At 37.3% G+C, this 16,403-nt stretch overlaps 1 protein-coding gene across 1 annotated transcript; it reads left to right on the forward strand.

The window, feature by feature from the left end:
* The first annotated feature begins 6,543 nt into the window (after positions 1-6,543).
* On the forward strand, positions 6,544-15,549 carry LOC145767246 (something about silencing protein 10-like). The gene is made up of 13 exons (XM_082579036.1): positions 6,544-6,708; positions 7,772-7,829; positions 9,692-9,799; positions 10,423-10,516; positions 11,087-11,161; positions 11,407-11,510; positions 12,154-12,303; positions 12,584-12,796; positions 13,261-13,358; positions 13,752-13,851; positions 14,132-14,214; positions 14,598-14,664; positions 15,334-15,549. The coding sequence occupies exons 1-13, from the start codon at positions 6,692-6,694 to the stop codon at positions 15,529-15,531; spliced, it is 1,365 nt and encodes a 454-aa protein (XP_082435162.1). The 5' UTR covers positions 6,544-6,691; the 3' UTR covers positions 15,532-15,549.
* The last annotated feature ends 854 nt before the right edge of the window (positions 15,550-16,403 follow it).

The following is a 16,403-nucleotide window of genomic DNA, read 5'->3' on the forward strand; positions in this document are numbered from 1 at the left end:
AGACAAACGTTTTGAAATGCTTGTTTTTCTGCAAGGAAATAACTAATAGGCTAAGCAGGGCCCGCAAAAGTCAATAAAGTCAAAATTTTTTAAGGACTTTGTTTATCCACAAATCAAAGAATAAAGTTGTTTTCAGCACCTAAGGGACTGTTTCTAAAAAGTTTATAGGTCAAAATAAAGTCAAAATTGATAATGAAATCGAAATTTGTCAAATTATGGCTTTTAACAAACTTAATTCTGTGTTTCTAGAGCAGGGGTCGGCAACCTTTCTTCAGTCGCGGGCCAAAACAAAACTGCGCAGATGTCAACGGGCCGTACAAGTTTTCCATTTGCACTTCCGTTTTCTTTACTTTTCATAATATTGTTAAAATTGGCGTTCTTATCAGAGTATCTCCATATTTAGCTACTATAGGCCTATATAGATTAATATAAAGAAAAATAGTAACAATTGGTAACGAAAAACACCAAGTAGGCTACTTTATTTATTGACAGCACAACATTAATGTGATATTTGATGTTGTTTCCTGCTAGAAAGTTTCTGAAGGTCAGGTGATAGGTTGGATGAGGCAAGAATCATAACATCTTGCAAGTGGTCATCAGTAAGTTGTGTTCTCAACTTGCCGTTAAATATACGGTTAATTGACTATTACTAACGCAACTCATGTAGCCTGCAACTAGCATGCAGTAAATAGGCTAATATAACCGGACTTCAAGGTGAAACTGCCAAGTACCTTGATGCTACCTTCTGCAAGCTTAAGCTAAATTTTGCCCCAAACCTAGTTTACTATAACAAAGCGACCCGTGATCGATAGGTCGCGGGTACAAAGGCGCTTTGTGATAATTTCCTATGCTTGGTGGATTCTAACAAGTAGCAAATTCTTCAAAGACAAGAATCACTTGTTGAAAAAAACGGAAAAATGGAACTGGGAATAAATTATAACTCTAAAAAATAAAGTAATTTAAAAGTCTGGACCGGCTGTCACTAAAAAGGCCAATTCCTGCTTCCTAAGCTACACATATTTCTAAATTATCAACCTTCAAACAAACTAATTCTTAAAACTTCAAATCTATCAAACTATCTGTCAGGCCTGCAACGTCGCTCTCTCTAAAATGCAGTTCGCAGAGAAAGAATATCAAGGAAATTCAAAATGGCGACAATGCCCTAACTAAGCATTGTTGCGGCATAAGTACACAGGCTACGTGAATTACAAGTGAGCGTTACGGATAAATATGGAAAAGTAAAAATTGCGAAAGTTTTACATAACATTTAGTAATCTTAATTCTGTTATGTAAAACCAAATGGCAGCATAAAATAATGGGATGTTCGTTTTGGCCCGCCAACTACAATTTGCAAAAATGCTGCGGGCCGGATAATTTTGCTTGGCGGGCCGGATCCGGCCCGCGGGCCGTAGGTTGCCGACCCCTGTTCTAGAGAGTAATTTTTGTCAAAATCCTCGTGGAAGCATTGCAAATCAGGAACTGCGACACAATTAAACCATATTAACCCATAAAAGCGTAAAAATGTCACAATGACCACGGATCAGCAGTAACTTTTATCGCAAATTGTCCTTTGTTTATTCATTGTTACGTCGTTATATAATTTTTATGAAACACTCCCTCTTCACAAATATGGTCTTTTCGAAGATCAACAGTTTTGATTTTAGGAATAGCCTAGCCTAATGACATTCTGTAGTACAAAAATGCCTAAGCAAGCTAAATCGTCTTCTGTCTTCAGCAAAAGTTAGATTTGTGGAGATTTTCCTATCGCTATAAAACACAACGAACTTTTTATAATCCATAAAACACCTTGACTTTTCGACAAAGTATTACGTTTGGGTCTGAAATCGACACATCATTATGTTTTGGTAAGTGGTATCAATTCAAGAAAGAACTGTACCCTCTATAAATAAGCAACTTCGTTAGTTCAAAATAAAGTCAAAATTTGATAAAAATAAAGTCAGAAATTTTTTTTTTAGGCTGGGTCAAATTAAAATGACCCTACTAATAAGTTAAGTAGCTAATTACAATACAGTCTCAAAACATAATAGGCCTACCTGCTCTTTATTTATAGCTATTGTTAGCCTAAACTTGGTTGAGATATTTCCGTTTTATAAGACGCTGGCAAAAAATAGCGCTAGAAATTAGCGCTGACGCTGACGCCGTCAATTTCTTTAAGAGCTTACGCAGTACTTTACGCCGTCAAGTTTTTAGGCAATTCGCGCTGACGCTGACGCCGTCAATATATTTCAATGACGCGTACAACACTGCCTGTAGTTTTAAACTGAAATTCCATCAATTGATGATGAACAAACACCACTGGGCACTGACCAATACATCATTGTCATTTGTCAAATACTTGCATCATTTAGAATCGAGAATTTTGTTTAAATTGAGAAGCGCTTGGTCACTGCTTCATAAAATGTTAATTGAGACATGGAAATGGAGGTGCTTGCTATCGATCCCGGTACCTCGCCCATACTAAACGCGCGCTCTACCATCTGAGCTACACACAGGGGCGCCGGAACGATTTTTGACTGGGGGGGCAGGATTATGAAAAAAAGGCACTTTTTTAAGTTTTAAGGTAGGCTAAGTCATAGCGATAATGCTGGGCAGTTAGTTAATCGTTTTTCCCCAATTAGCCATATAAATTGAAATGCGAGACAGATGAAGATAAATGAATGAAACATATTGACAATTTGACATAGCTTGAACAAGTAGAAACGAAAGATAAATTTCACGTTCACAGCGTCACAATCTGCTGCTAAGTATAAAATGTGTCTAGGGATAATTTGTATAGCCTACAGTACGGTATATAGACAAATATCAAACCAATCCAAAGTGCATCTTACGGGCGTCGGTGGCTCGAATGAGCTCATTTGCAACAGCTTCTAAGTAAATGCTGTCCATCACCTGTTTGTGAATAGTCGCAAACATTCAGTTATTTAAATTGTTGTCTGTCATTGTGGTACGAATGCACATTTTTACTCGCTTTATGGTGCTAAAACTGCGTTCAGCATTCACCTTTCCTAATTTGACCCTATAGGCTACCATAACGGCTTACTTACACTTTTCCTTCTAAAAAATTTAGCTTCTATAAGGTTCTCACACTCTTTGCTATGCTAAGACGTTTGTAGGCTACCATTCCTTAACTTTCCTACAATTCTGTATCCCTCATATCTTTTTTCTAACTAAAACCAAGACCACGAGGAACATTTTCTTTTCTCATAAGTCAGCCATCAACAATATCCCGACCATCCGACCTAAACTTTGGTCCTATGCAATGCAAAACGGTCCTTATAGTGGTGCCTCGAATCATTGGCGTTTGATTTTTACAGCTGGTTGTAACATCAAACATAGTTGTGACAAAACCGTCATTGAAGAAGCATAGGAGTGTAGAATTTCAATAAATTATGTTTGTGACCTACACAATAGCTCATTCTCGAGTAGCCTACCGTCATGATACAAGAACTACATACCGGTATACAAATAAGAATGGCACGAAAGGGCATCATGTAATCTACTGTGATATAGAATTTTGTGTGTGAATATAGGTGGGGTAATATACTGTATATTAATTATTTTTGAGGCAACAATGAAAGGTTGTAATTGGGCTAAAAGCGAATAGCAGAAATTGTTATATTGAAAAATATGTGCAGTAACTCACATGACTTTAAAAGGGCACCATTGCCCCCCTTGCCCCCCCATCAAGAGCAAATTTGAGGGCAGGGGGGCGATCGCCCCCTCTGCCTCCCCGCTTCCGGCGCCCCTGGCTACACACCCTTGGACCAGAGCTACTGGCTCTGCTTGGACAAAGCAGAGTGTTAATTAAAATCTCTTTTTATTGAAAACTCTATGTCATGATATTGTCTGGTGGTAGCCTAATCTATTAATAAAAATTCAAGTTCAACATGTAAACAGAGTTAGTTTGTTCACTGACTTTTCACACACCAAAGCATGTGTGCATTTTTAGAGCAAATAGTTCATGATAAAAACGTATGAAAAGCCTTGTATTTTCGGTTTCATGATCAAAAGTCTCTGCTTTTTCGTCGCCTTGATGGCGCAGTAGGTAGCGCGTGCGTCCCATAATTTCAAGGTCGTGAGTTCAATCCTCACTTGTGGCATAGCCTACATTTAAAAATATTATTTTGTGGTTGCCTATAAAAATTCAATTATTAATTCAAAAGAAAAATTTAAAAATGTTTGCGGAAACTCCAATCAGCGACATCGGCTTTGTACTAATTTTTTTCTCGATTTTTTCAGGGGACGAAATTTGGGGACGAAGTGTTTAGGGGACCGGAATAGGTTGCATCCATAATATTTTTTTGTAAAGTAGGCTACACAAAATATCAATTTATTGCTAAAAAAGCTTTACATATTTAAAATCTTGAGTTTTTGTAACTTACAAGTCTATGCTGTTGTAAAAGCATTTGGATGTGTTGGTAGTAGGGATTGTAGATCATAGGGATGCGAAACTTCATCCGCTTTTGGCTTATCCGCAACACTAGAAGGGTTACGTTTTTTTCTAATTTACAGCATATTTTACTTTTTATGGGTTATATAAGAAGAGTTAAGTTGGTTTTAAAGTAATTTAAGATTTTTAGTTGAAAGCAAGCCTGCAGTAAAGCGTAAAAAAAACGTCAAATTGGCAATTGACCCTTCTAATGTTGAAGGAACAACGGAGTTGCGCGTCCCGTAATGTACCGTCCCTAGTTGGTAGGCCTACTATTAAAGTTGGTTTGGAAAGAAAATTCAATTGTGAAGTTTTTTTTTAGACAGAAGCAAGTCCTTGAGCTTTCCTAGTTCCGATTTATAATGTCTCTTGATTAAATACATCACCCCCATTTCTTCGAGAGCTGCTGCTGTGGAGAGATTTTTCTCCGTTGGAAAGAGTGCCTCTAAATACCCAATGTCTAGCATTATCAAGGTTGCAAAATGTATTATTTAGTAAAAATAGTAGCCTATGAACGTATTCCATCTAAAGCCGATTCGAAATAATAGGTAATCAAAGCTATCAGCTGAAATGGAAGTGAAAGTTGGACCTACAGCAAAGAAATTCACAAAAAAATTAATGCTTTTCAACTCTGGTGCTACAGAAGACTCTTAAAAATATCATATAAAAAACACATAACAAACAAAGCAATTAGGAAAAGAATTGGAGTGCAAGATAGATGGGCAAACGACTTAGCAAAACAAAAGATGAAATTTGCGGGACATATTTTGAGAGGATCGGCAGGACAGCTACATCAATTGGTTATTGAAGGTATGGTGGAAGGAAAGAGGTGCAGGGGAAGAAGGAGACGAACATGGGGAGATGACGTTATACAGTAGGCTGATTTGTCAAGCATTGGAGAAACAAAAAGAGCAGCGGAAGAACGTGACTTGTGGAAGAAAATGACAGCCAACCTTCGGATCGGAGACGGCACGTGATGATGATGAAAGCTATCAGCACTATTAAAACTTGCAACTGCCAAAAATTTCCTTCAACTGGGAAGCAAAACTAGGTCACTTGGTGGGCAAAACCTGTGAATCTGGCAACTCTTCACGAGTTTCAAAACCAGGCATTGTCGGCTTTTTCAGAAATTAGCAGACGTTTTAAAATGGTGGACGACTCGTTGGACCATAGTCTTAATCCTCATCCCAATCATAACCCACGCTGCAATTTGCTAAACTGGTCCAATTTGAACTTGAAACCCTGATAATACCCGACAATGGGAATTTAAAGGTGCGGGTTGGAAAAGACGTGCTGAAGCCATAGCGAGGACTCAGCGACTCCCATTTAGAAATGCTGTGTTGTGAAAGATGCGCAACAATAAGTTTAACAACGTTGAAATGACAGTGTAAACGAATGATATCATTTCGTCATGTGGTCATTTTGATATCCCAAAGTGCTTCTTGTGTCAATTCAAGTTAAGAGAGTGAGCAGTGTGCTAATTTTATCGATTAGTAGCGGTAGCGTGCGTTACTTTATCCTGAGTTAGTGGGTGGCAATGGCATGCTACTTCTAAAGTAGTGAATGCCGACCTCTGTAAACACCTACACAGAATTTAAAAATTTGGAAAAATAAAGAAACAAAAAAAGCAAGTGAGTTTTTCAAAAAAATTTATGTGCAAAAAGAGAACAAGACAAAATTGACAGTTTGCTACAAGTTGATCGCCCTTGGTGCATTATCAAAAGTGCTAAAGACTGTCATAAAAAAAAACCTGAAAGAAATCCTACCATGGGCAAAGCCATTTCAAAATGCAACACAGCAGGCCTTGCAAGACTAATAAAAACAAAATATGATAATCTTCATTTGAACAAAAAACTCTTGTTTTGTCAAAATTGTTTTCTAATTATTTTTGGTCATTTATGTTCATAACAAAATATTTCACCATGACTTGTTCGGCAAAATTACAACATCCAAGTCTTAGCACCCAACAGCTTTTAAACTTGTTTTTGTCGTGTCTATGACCCACAAAGTGAAAACCTAGATCTAGATGTTTGAACTTTTCCATAGAACATTGGATAGAGAAGAAATGACTGATGAATTGACTTTTTAGAAAGTATTGCTTACTAGGGTACGGTAATTAATCTAAACGAGTTTGGTATTTTATACAGTTTTCTGTATCATAGACTTAACAGACCTATTGACTGACCTTTTCTAACGTTGATCTCAAAAGCTAGTGTCAAGATTCATACACACAATTGAAGAATGAAAAAGCGAAGAGGGTAAGAATTTTTTCAAATTTTTTAGTAACTTCAGTTTTATTTGATAAAATAATCTAGATTCTTTTTCAGTACCTTCTTGTCACAACTCATACAGGTGGTTCAAACTGAAATGAAATTCTTCAGTTAAAACTTCATTTAAAGTAAAATAAGTTTTGCTATTAAAAGATTTTGTGATAAACTACAAGTTTGTTGGTTTCTATTTCGATTTTTCTTCATACATTGACAACTTGTAAGTTGTGTAGAAGCGATCTACGTGGCAGTCAGAAAAAAAGTAATGAACTTTTATTTGGATTGATAATGCACGAGTACATAATAATTGACACGACAAGAAGAACACAATAAACATAGCCAGGTCAGAGACTTTAAAGAATCGATCTGCCACACCCTGTGGGAGCGTCATGATTTTGTGGTGGCAATGCACCCGAGAGGGAGTTCTGCCAGCTTAGGTTACTGGGCCAGGCTGTGGAGTCTAGGTACCTGTGAATGGAAAATTCTTTGTTAACCGTTCGCAAAATTTAGAATGTCAAAAAAGGTCAGCCCACGACGGGCCGGGTGGTCCGTGGGTTGGCTGGTGCTGGCTGTAGTTTTATAGCCAAATAGTGCCTACGCTTTTATTGCATGGCCGTAACACACTAACACAGGTATGTTTGACTCCTATATTCGGTCTGCTCGTAAGTAGAGCAGATACACTTGGGATCTCCCACAAAGAAGAGAAGCTAAGCTATATGAGGAAAATTTAATTCTCTTGTGAGACAAGATTCAAATATATTCTGGAGAGCTTAATACTCACTTTATAGAAAACCAAGTATTTGTTTTGTGGACGATGTTAGTATAGATTCCATAGCCATTAAGATTATCCTACCAACAAATTGTTTTTAAACAGCTGATTAGAGTAAGAATCGAGAGCACTAGACACATGCTTTGCCTTTGAGGCTGCTGCTTTCAGTATCACCCCACTAATTTATACCAGAGACTCTCAATTATAGCTTTTGTCTGTCAATTGATTGTATGCCATATATCGTATATCAATGTACGAATACTGTATACCATTAATGTATTGCAGATCACACTTTTCTAAGAAACCAGTGGATGTGGACAAAGATGTGGATGACATTGACCCAGTAAGTTAGTGATGTCAGAAATTATGAGACCACTTGAATTTTTTGCTTTTTTTATTTTATTTTAGCAAACATTAGTTTGTGTTTGGTATTATATATATTATGATATATTTTGTACGTATGTTGTATAGAAGAATTTGTTGATGTATTTTTGCAAGGTTTGATTGTTTTTTGTTGTGATTAGCCTATGCTTGGTATAAATGTGACAACGTAAATTTTAACCATCTGTAAAGATTGCTTTTATCGAGTTTAGCTTCACATTGCTGATTTTGAAAGATCTATGATGCAACAAAAGTATATGTTTGTTTTGTGTTGTTTTTGGTGGTGGAATAGAAAATTAATATTTAAGGTTTGTTTGCGAAAAGAAAGATTGTGCGGTTGCTTTACCAATCAAACTTTGAAAATCACGGTAATATAATATATATACACAAATTATAAAGCACAACCAATTTTTAAATGTCGTAATTTATCAATCATGCTGCAAATTTGGAAATTTTCATGGACCCCTTGGAAACACTTCGCTAATCCCTAGTAGAGAACCGCTGATCTGAAGGCTAAAAAATGTTCCAGAAAGTCACAATAGTAAAAATCTAGTGGTCTTATTTTTAACATCATTGTATAATATGAAATGTATGAAAAAGTATGGACATATTTACTTTGTTTTTGAAAACGTGGTTTACAATGGTTTAACATACATTTTTTTTTATCATAACGTTCTCTAAAAACAGCTTTAAATGATTTGTATTTTAAAGGCAATGTGTGGTTGACATTCAAATCTGCAACTGCAAGCTACCCATTTTTGCATTGATGCAGTGTGCTGTGCATGATTTTCTTTTCAATTAGCAAATGTTGAATCAATATAAAAATGACTGACTTTGTGTTTTGGGTATGCAGCATGGTTTTAACTAAAATGAAAACGAATGATTGATAAAGCAATTTTTCCTCGGTATGTTTGCATATCAAGGTTATCTTATACATTTGTGATCGCCTAAACACCATAAGATTGGATTTAACATATATACGGTATTATTATGATAATTATCATATCAACTGCTTGTGGTTTAAACAATTTTTTGAAATTAATTCAAATCATGTTTAGTTGTTTACTCCAACTTTATGTAACCATGATTGTCATGTAAACCAGAACTCAATTTGTTTAGCTTTCAAGTAAATTTTAAACAGTTACACTTGTTTGATCCATGTATTGTTTTGCAATGTACAGTTGTGCATTTAGGGGTACATCTACTTTTTTAAAAGGTGATTTCTGCATATGCAGTTTGAAAAGTTTTTTTCCAGGTGTTTATGAATACAGCTTTTAATTATAATCCAATGGCAGCATGTCCTACTGGACTTGCCCTTTCAGCGGACAATTAATATCTCAATCGGACATATTTTTTGCATGTAGATTTTGCACAAAATCACGCTACAGTATTGTGTAGTCGTGTTTGTACGTTTCTTTTTAACAAACGATCAATGTAACGCAGTAATCCTCATTGTTAAAATTAGAATACATATCCTGCCGAAAAGTTTAGACAACTTTATTTCAAGGCAACATTGCAAGGCGTTGAAATGATGTAAAAATGGTACTTTTGCCATCAGCTCGTTAAACCACGCCACTCTAATGTGATCTTTAAAGCACTTGCCTGTACTATTATTGTTTCAGCTCCGTATTTGTTTGCGTTAAACAAACATTTGTAACAATTCAAATTTAAATATATTTTTGCTGCATTAGCTCTATTTTTGTCAAGAATTTTGCGGCGGTGAGTCGGCTTCGGCAGACATTCGAGGTCATTCCGGAGGTCATGACCGCCGGATATTTCGAGGCCTGCAATGGCATTTTTATTTAGGCAATATTTATTGCTTAGGAATCTCAGGACTTCTTCTATGATGAAGTAGATAGATTCCATGCAGAGCGGGATGATCTTAATCAGATGGAAGAGTTTGGTTCCGAGGATAGTGATGGCAGTGGAGAGGTGATATACACTTTTGACATTAGGATATGTATGTATAGGCTACACAGCGTGTACAGGACTAAAATAACTTTGCGCTGAAAGAGAAATCGGTTGTAGTCATACTTGACTATAAGAATGATAATGTTTTTGTGACAAACTCAACATTAGTTTATTTCGAATATTTCTCCCTTTTAATATAATCACAGTAGCAGAAAATCAAATCTGAATTTTAATGGTCAAATTCAAACAGAAAACTTTATCAAGAAACTTTTCATTGAAAATCGTTTGAATTCAGCTTTCTAACTTTAATACTGTATAATAAAATTGGAAAGGCGTTAAAGTTGCAGTTAAAAAATACGTCCGTTGCAAGTAAAAGTTTTTGTGGTGGTTATGACACAAAATGGTCTTAAACTTTGATATTTGAAGTTAAATGTTGTTCTTGGAATATCAATCCTCTCGGATAAATCATGCTTTTTGTACTACTCCTGGCGCAAGCCGACTAACCCGATTCACAGCGATAAGTTTACGCTTTTAGTTGAACTGGAAACTAATTGGATGCCATACAATAGGCTATACCGTATAGGAGGCTATACTGTACCATGAGAAACTACTTGGTGTGTTGACGGCATTGAAATTTTTTTCAGGAAGAAATATTCGGCTTAGAATGTAGTGATGTCTCAGATGAGGAAGATGAAGAACCTGAAGAAGATGAAGATACGGATGAGGAAGAAGAGGGTGGTAAGCTTCCTACCCATTCATTGAAACTAGAATAGAAAGTTTAAGTTTATGAAAAGCAATATTTGTACTAGATGACGGTTGAACATCCACTTTGAAAGACTTTTTTTCTTAATTTATTAAAGATTTCATTTTTTAAGTCAAGGTTTTTAGGTGATTAGTAAAAGCATTTAAAATAATTCGCTCTGATTGGCATTGAGCACTTTTTGTAGTGGTGGTAGTATTTATGGTTTAACTTCCGTAAAAAGATATAGTGTATACTGTATCATATAATTTTATTAATGCAAGTGCAGTTGGTAATCTCGTAAAATCTTTAAGGTTGGGCATTGAGCATTTTTTTAGTGTTGTAATATTTATTGTGCCTAGGCTACATTATAACTCAAATCCTTACCAAATTTGATCATGCAGCAGGTGTCATAAACAGAGACTTTTCAAGCCCTTTGTATACAGATTTAGGATCACACTTTATCAGTTACTACTGTAGAACATTTAAAATGTAACATAATTATATTTTGTGCGATCGTGTTGTATGTGTGTCAGCAAAAGCCTACTTGCGATGTTTTTCTTCCACAGGTATTCCTAGCAGCAAAGCATGGGGAAAGAAAAAGTCTTCGTTTTTTGGAGCCGAAGATGTCAAAGGTTTACAAGGTAAGGTTTATTGCGACAAGCAACAAATTAAACGGCGATGTTCAACATGTGCTATTGTGCTTGCTTACTACGTCTTTGAAATGTCATGGCTGAATGTAAGTTTTTGTTAAAATCCTTGTGTTTTTCTTGTAGTTTTTTAAATTGTTTTCAGCTGACAAAATTGGTCCTTTTTACAATGATTCTTTGTCGCCTGACATTGAATCACTGAAAAAAGAACAAATTTTGCAAACTGGATCCTTTCTCAGGTCCTGACCGTGATGAGATTGAAGACGACGAAGAAGAGGAAGCTCTTAAGATCCAACAGAGATTAGCTGAAGAAATCGATGAAGATCAGTTCCAACTATTCCAGGTTTGACATTAAAGTCTAAGAGTACATTTATTTTCGGATCAAAAATTTAAACCCTGCCAACTGTTAGCATCACTTCCACCATAAGTCGACACCACATTCGATCAATAAAAGATTTGAAATTTCCACTGAAAATGAGTGGTTGGCTTGAATCTTTATTCTCGGACTAAAACATCCTCTAGGTTTTTCATGGCGGCTTTGCACACTTGTAGAGGCTTTGAACCACCGACGCATGAGGTTACCGAGGTTGACTGAGTGAGGTATCAGATCGTCAAAGTGTTATTTGTGCTACTAAACGGAGAGCAGTGTTTAAAATGCGCTGCTGAAGCACACGCCCGGGCAACCAAACCAACACGAACCAAATTGACTTTACTGGGAATGGCACCTAAATGATTGGGCGCCATAGTGCCCCGCAACGAAATATCCTGACACCACAGTGTACCCACCTATTTGGCAGGCACTTAACTGTCTGCACCTAAAAGACGTGTTCTGGCACAAAGTTGGGCGCTTAATCACCTAAGGTACCGGGCGAATTTGCTTTGCTTGCTGATGGTTTCATTTTGTTTCACCGTAATAGTTGTTCCACATCTTCCTCCAGTGGGATTAACAGATACAGGGCATACATATTTCTTATTGACGTCATAAGGTAACAGAACCTGCTTCTGAAGAAGACGAACCTTCGAAAGAAGACAATGAAAAGGTGGCTGTCGACGTGAGTAGCCTCTCCACGAAGGCGCAGTGGAAACTTCTCAAACAGGAATCGCCCGAATTAAAAGAATTAATTGCTGATTTTAAGGTAAGTGCTCATGTATCTACTCAATGATCACTCAATCTCAGTTTGCTTAAGACTGGTGTGTCCGATTTTCTCCCTCCAGCAATTTAATCTTTATGTCTATTTCATTTTTTATTTATCTCATCTTCCTCCTCATCCTTAACTTGTTGTGGTAGATGTAGTTATCATACAAAAAGGGGCATTTTTTCGGATCCCTGACTGCGATAATAATCTGCTCTGAAAAAAATTGTTACATTTTTTTATCCTACTAAGCTCTTATGTTCATTTTTTTTCGTATTTACAGGACAAATCCGCAGAGTTAAAATCGGCCATCACTCCGCTGTTGGATCTCGTGAAAGCAGGGACTATTGTTGGAAATGGAGCCATATATGTGCAGACTAAATTCAATCTATACGTTTCCTACCTCGTCAACGTATCCTTTTACATGTCGTTGAAAGCCACACGTCAATCCCTTGTCGGCCACCCTGTTATACAAAGACTTGTACAATATAGAACGGTATGTGACGTATGTTTATTCGAGTGTTGGGTGAGCCAACCAAACCGCCATCTCTCAGAGTATTTTTAAACATGTAGTATTGTCCCAGTTAAGCAAGTTTTTTTTTTTTTTTTTTTTTTTTAATAACAATAGCTCTAAACTTAGATAGCCTAGTGTAGTAAAAAGGAGAGGCCCTTGGCCCCAGAAACTTTCACAACGACGATTATAAACGAATTGTTTGGAATTAGTTACATTTTTGAAGAAGAGATCGTAATCGTCTCTTAAATGCCCAATTTATCTACGATAAACTGGGTTCACAATTCGTGCTTTACGTGCTGTCACCATAAGAGAAAAGCCCAGAGCAGCAGAGCATAACAAACTTTATTAAAACTGGTTGAAGGTATTCCAAAGCCATGGTACTATGTCATCTTTTAAGTGCCGGTAGTTATGTTATGATGGTATATAATCATTATTGTCTTTTTCAGCTGATCAATAAACTTTCAAAGATAGACGAAAACCTTGAAGACGAAATAGAAAAGTTATTAAATCCTAATAATAATCCATCTTCTGAAGAACAGCAAAGGTACGTTTAGGCACTAAATGGCCGGCGCGAGGTGCCTATGAATGAACTAAGTTATTTCAAACATGAATAGATTCAGACCCTGTGTTTTTAAAAGTTGTTTGAATTGCTTCCATTTGTAATTGAATTTTGTGGCGAGTGGTGAGAACATCGCTCTGACGATCGAAGGTTTGTGGGGACGGCGCCCTGTTATTTCTTGGCAATACACTATATTACACTAAGTGGCATACTTAAAAGAAGACACTCATATTTTCTTCCTTTTCGCTCAATCTAAAACGCTTACCACCGTCCGCTGACCTTTCTTTATAAATGAAATATAACGGAATATGAAATATTTTTCCTAGGAAGAGTTGGTGTGAAAGCTACAACGTTGAATAAAACAAACTTTTCTTTCAGCTCCGAGAAGAGTGCGGTCGAGATTGATAAACAAACTGTCATCCCTTCACTGGAGGAAGACATTCTTAAAGAAACTAAAAAGAAACCTAAAACAAAACCGGTAAGATAGTTTTAATTACTGATAGTAAGTTTGATGTTTACAGTATTTTCCGTGGTAACTGCATTGTGTCATCTGATTCTAAACCACTTTCGACTGTAACTGAACGTGAGACCGTGGTTGAACTCTCAGCACTATGTCGTGTATTAGCAAGACACATAACGGCATGATTGAAGGTAGCTCCCTTATCTTCTTGTCCACTTAGCACAAATATTTGATCATCAAATCCATTGGATATGACGCAAGTAAGTTATGTTTACAGTTACAATGTTTCCTTTTTCAGCCTCCAAAGGTCGATGACCCCGTCCAGCATTACGTAACATTGAGCGAAAGGCTTAAGTTGCAAGATGAAGAAAAGAAGAAACTGTAAGATTCTATATTAGCTGTTGTCGAGTGACTATTGATTACAACTCCTTGATGCTGCATTTTTACTCAACAACATTGTTTTCCTAAAATGTTGGTTAATGAAACTGGTTTCATAATTTGATATTTAACTTCAAAGATTACTTGAAAAAGAGCGTAACTTCATTAGCTTCCGTTTTGTGTGCAGCATATGCCACATTGCAGTTTATATGAGTTGTTTTTACCCAGTTTTTTCTAAAAGGGCTTTTCCTTGGAATGACTTAAGTAGGCTAAGTAGGCTACTTTTTGCTCCCATTGACTTTGTAGCTGATCACAGTAATAGCTTACACTTAGTCTTGGCAGGTTATTTTTGCTGCTGCTGTTAACAAACATCTTGTTTGTTTCAGGGTGGAAGCTGGACAAGTTAGTCAAGTACAAGATGACGACAGCGACCGACGCGCAATCACATACACGGTAAAGATACAGAAATGTGCTGTGTCATTTGACGTCAATAATAATAAATTTGTGTGCCAGCTCGCTTTCAAACGAACCAGCTTAGCAGGTGATATCGTCAAACATTCACTTCGTTGGTGGCAATTGTTAGCTTTGCTCCAATAGTTCAATTGGTTTAGCGCCCGAATATATGAACGTAAAACAGCAAGATTAAGCTAAACGAGTTCGAATCTGGGGGTGCGTGATTTGCAGCGCACTTCAAGGCCAACTCTTTTTTCAGGAGCACCTCATTGATGGGATAATTCATAGTAAACCAGTGGAAACGTCATCCATCTAATGTCAAAGACCGAGCCTCTGTCAATAGTTCAAACCATGGCGACATATGTGTACTGCAGGGGCTCTATCCACTTTCAGAATTCGGGAGGGGGGTGATTTTTAGACAGTGGGATAAAATCGTCTTAGTCATTCTAAACCACTCCAATAAGTGGGGGGGTGATCACCCCCCTCAGCCCCCCTTGGATACAGCCCATGGTGTACTGTATATCGGTCATCATGGTTCAAACCTTTAGCCTACAAGTATGCGTAGCCTAACTGCCATGATCAAGTTTGCCAAGACTCTTTCGGCGCGAGGATAAAGATTTCCGCAATCAGTCAAGTTATTGTTCATTAATATTTTTGTAATTTTTGCAGATGAAGAAAAACAAAGGCGCACAGGCCAAAAAGCGAAAAATGGACAGAAACCCACGAGTGAAGCACAGAGAAATGTATCGGCGAGCGAAGATACGACGAAAAGGTCAAGTTCGGGAATACCGTCCCGAGATGCAGAAATATTCTGGCGAGGCAACTGGTATACGCGCTGGGGTCATTCGTGGAGTGCGCATTCAATAAAATTAATTTTCCAAATCGCTTGTTATGTGACATTTGTATAGGTTAAAGTAGGTTAGGTCTATATAAGTTATGCTAGCCTACATCAGCGCTGCCAGTGGAGAGAGAGAGAGAAAACTTTTATTTTGTCTGTTTCGAGAGTAGAACGGCACAATTATAAAGTTGCTTCATGGCTAGCGGAACTTCGAGTAGTTAAGGTCTTGTAAGCGTGCACTGCATACACGGTTTTCCGTCATAGGTTCCCCGTATTGCAGGGGTAGGACGTCATCAAACTTACTTCGATCCGGCTTGATGGCGACTTTCCACGCACTCAATATGTCGTTTGATTTTTGTTTTTGAAGCTAGTGGCCAAAGTTTTGCAGGCATTTTAGTGTTTTTTAGAATCGCCAACTGAGCCGTCATTTCGCTTAATTCATTTTCCTCAACGTTTCGTGGCTTCTATCAAAACCAGTGATTGCACTGCCGACTATGTCATTATGTGCACTGGTGATTATAGATGAGTCGCAAATCGTTCCTAAGGAATGGAAATTGTCATATTCGGCTAAGCGTATAATACAGGCTTATTGGTTTTTGTAGATGGCATGCAACACGCAATCACATTTTGAGTAGTTGCGGTCAATCAATTGCGAGCAATGTAGCCTAACGCATATTCCCAATGCAGTTTATACAAAGTTCAATTTTTAGTCCTTGTCAACACGTGGGGCTAGCCGGCGCCAAGTTTCATCACCATTTTATGCTTGTTTAGTTTGCAAAAGCCCGCTTGTGCGAAGATATGTGCAGTTTTTGTCACAGTTGGAAGAGCAGTGTTGTGACTACCGTAGGCTATACCACCTTTTTTTTAGCTTATCAATTTGACTTCAGAAGGCTACACGCAT

The sequence above is a fragment of the Aplidium turbinatum genome, chromosome 3, assembly GCF_918807975.1.
Source record: "Aplidium turbinatum chromosome 3, kaAplTurb1.1, whole genome shotgun sequence".
Lineage (NCBI taxonomy): Eukaryota > Metazoa > Chordata > Ascidiacea > Aplousobranchia > Polyclinidae > Aplidium > Aplidium turbinatum.

Coding starts and splice junctions, on each gene's coding strand:
- LOC145767246 (XM_082579036.1), top strand. Junction 13,359..13,751: donor TCTTCTGAAGAACAGCAAAG/GTACGTTTAGGC, acceptor CTTTTCTTTCAG/CTCCGAGAAGAGTGCGGTCG. Junction 14,665..15,333: donor GACGCGCAATCACATACACG/GTAAAGATACAG, acceptor TAATTTTTGCAG/ATGAAGAAAAACAAAGGCGC.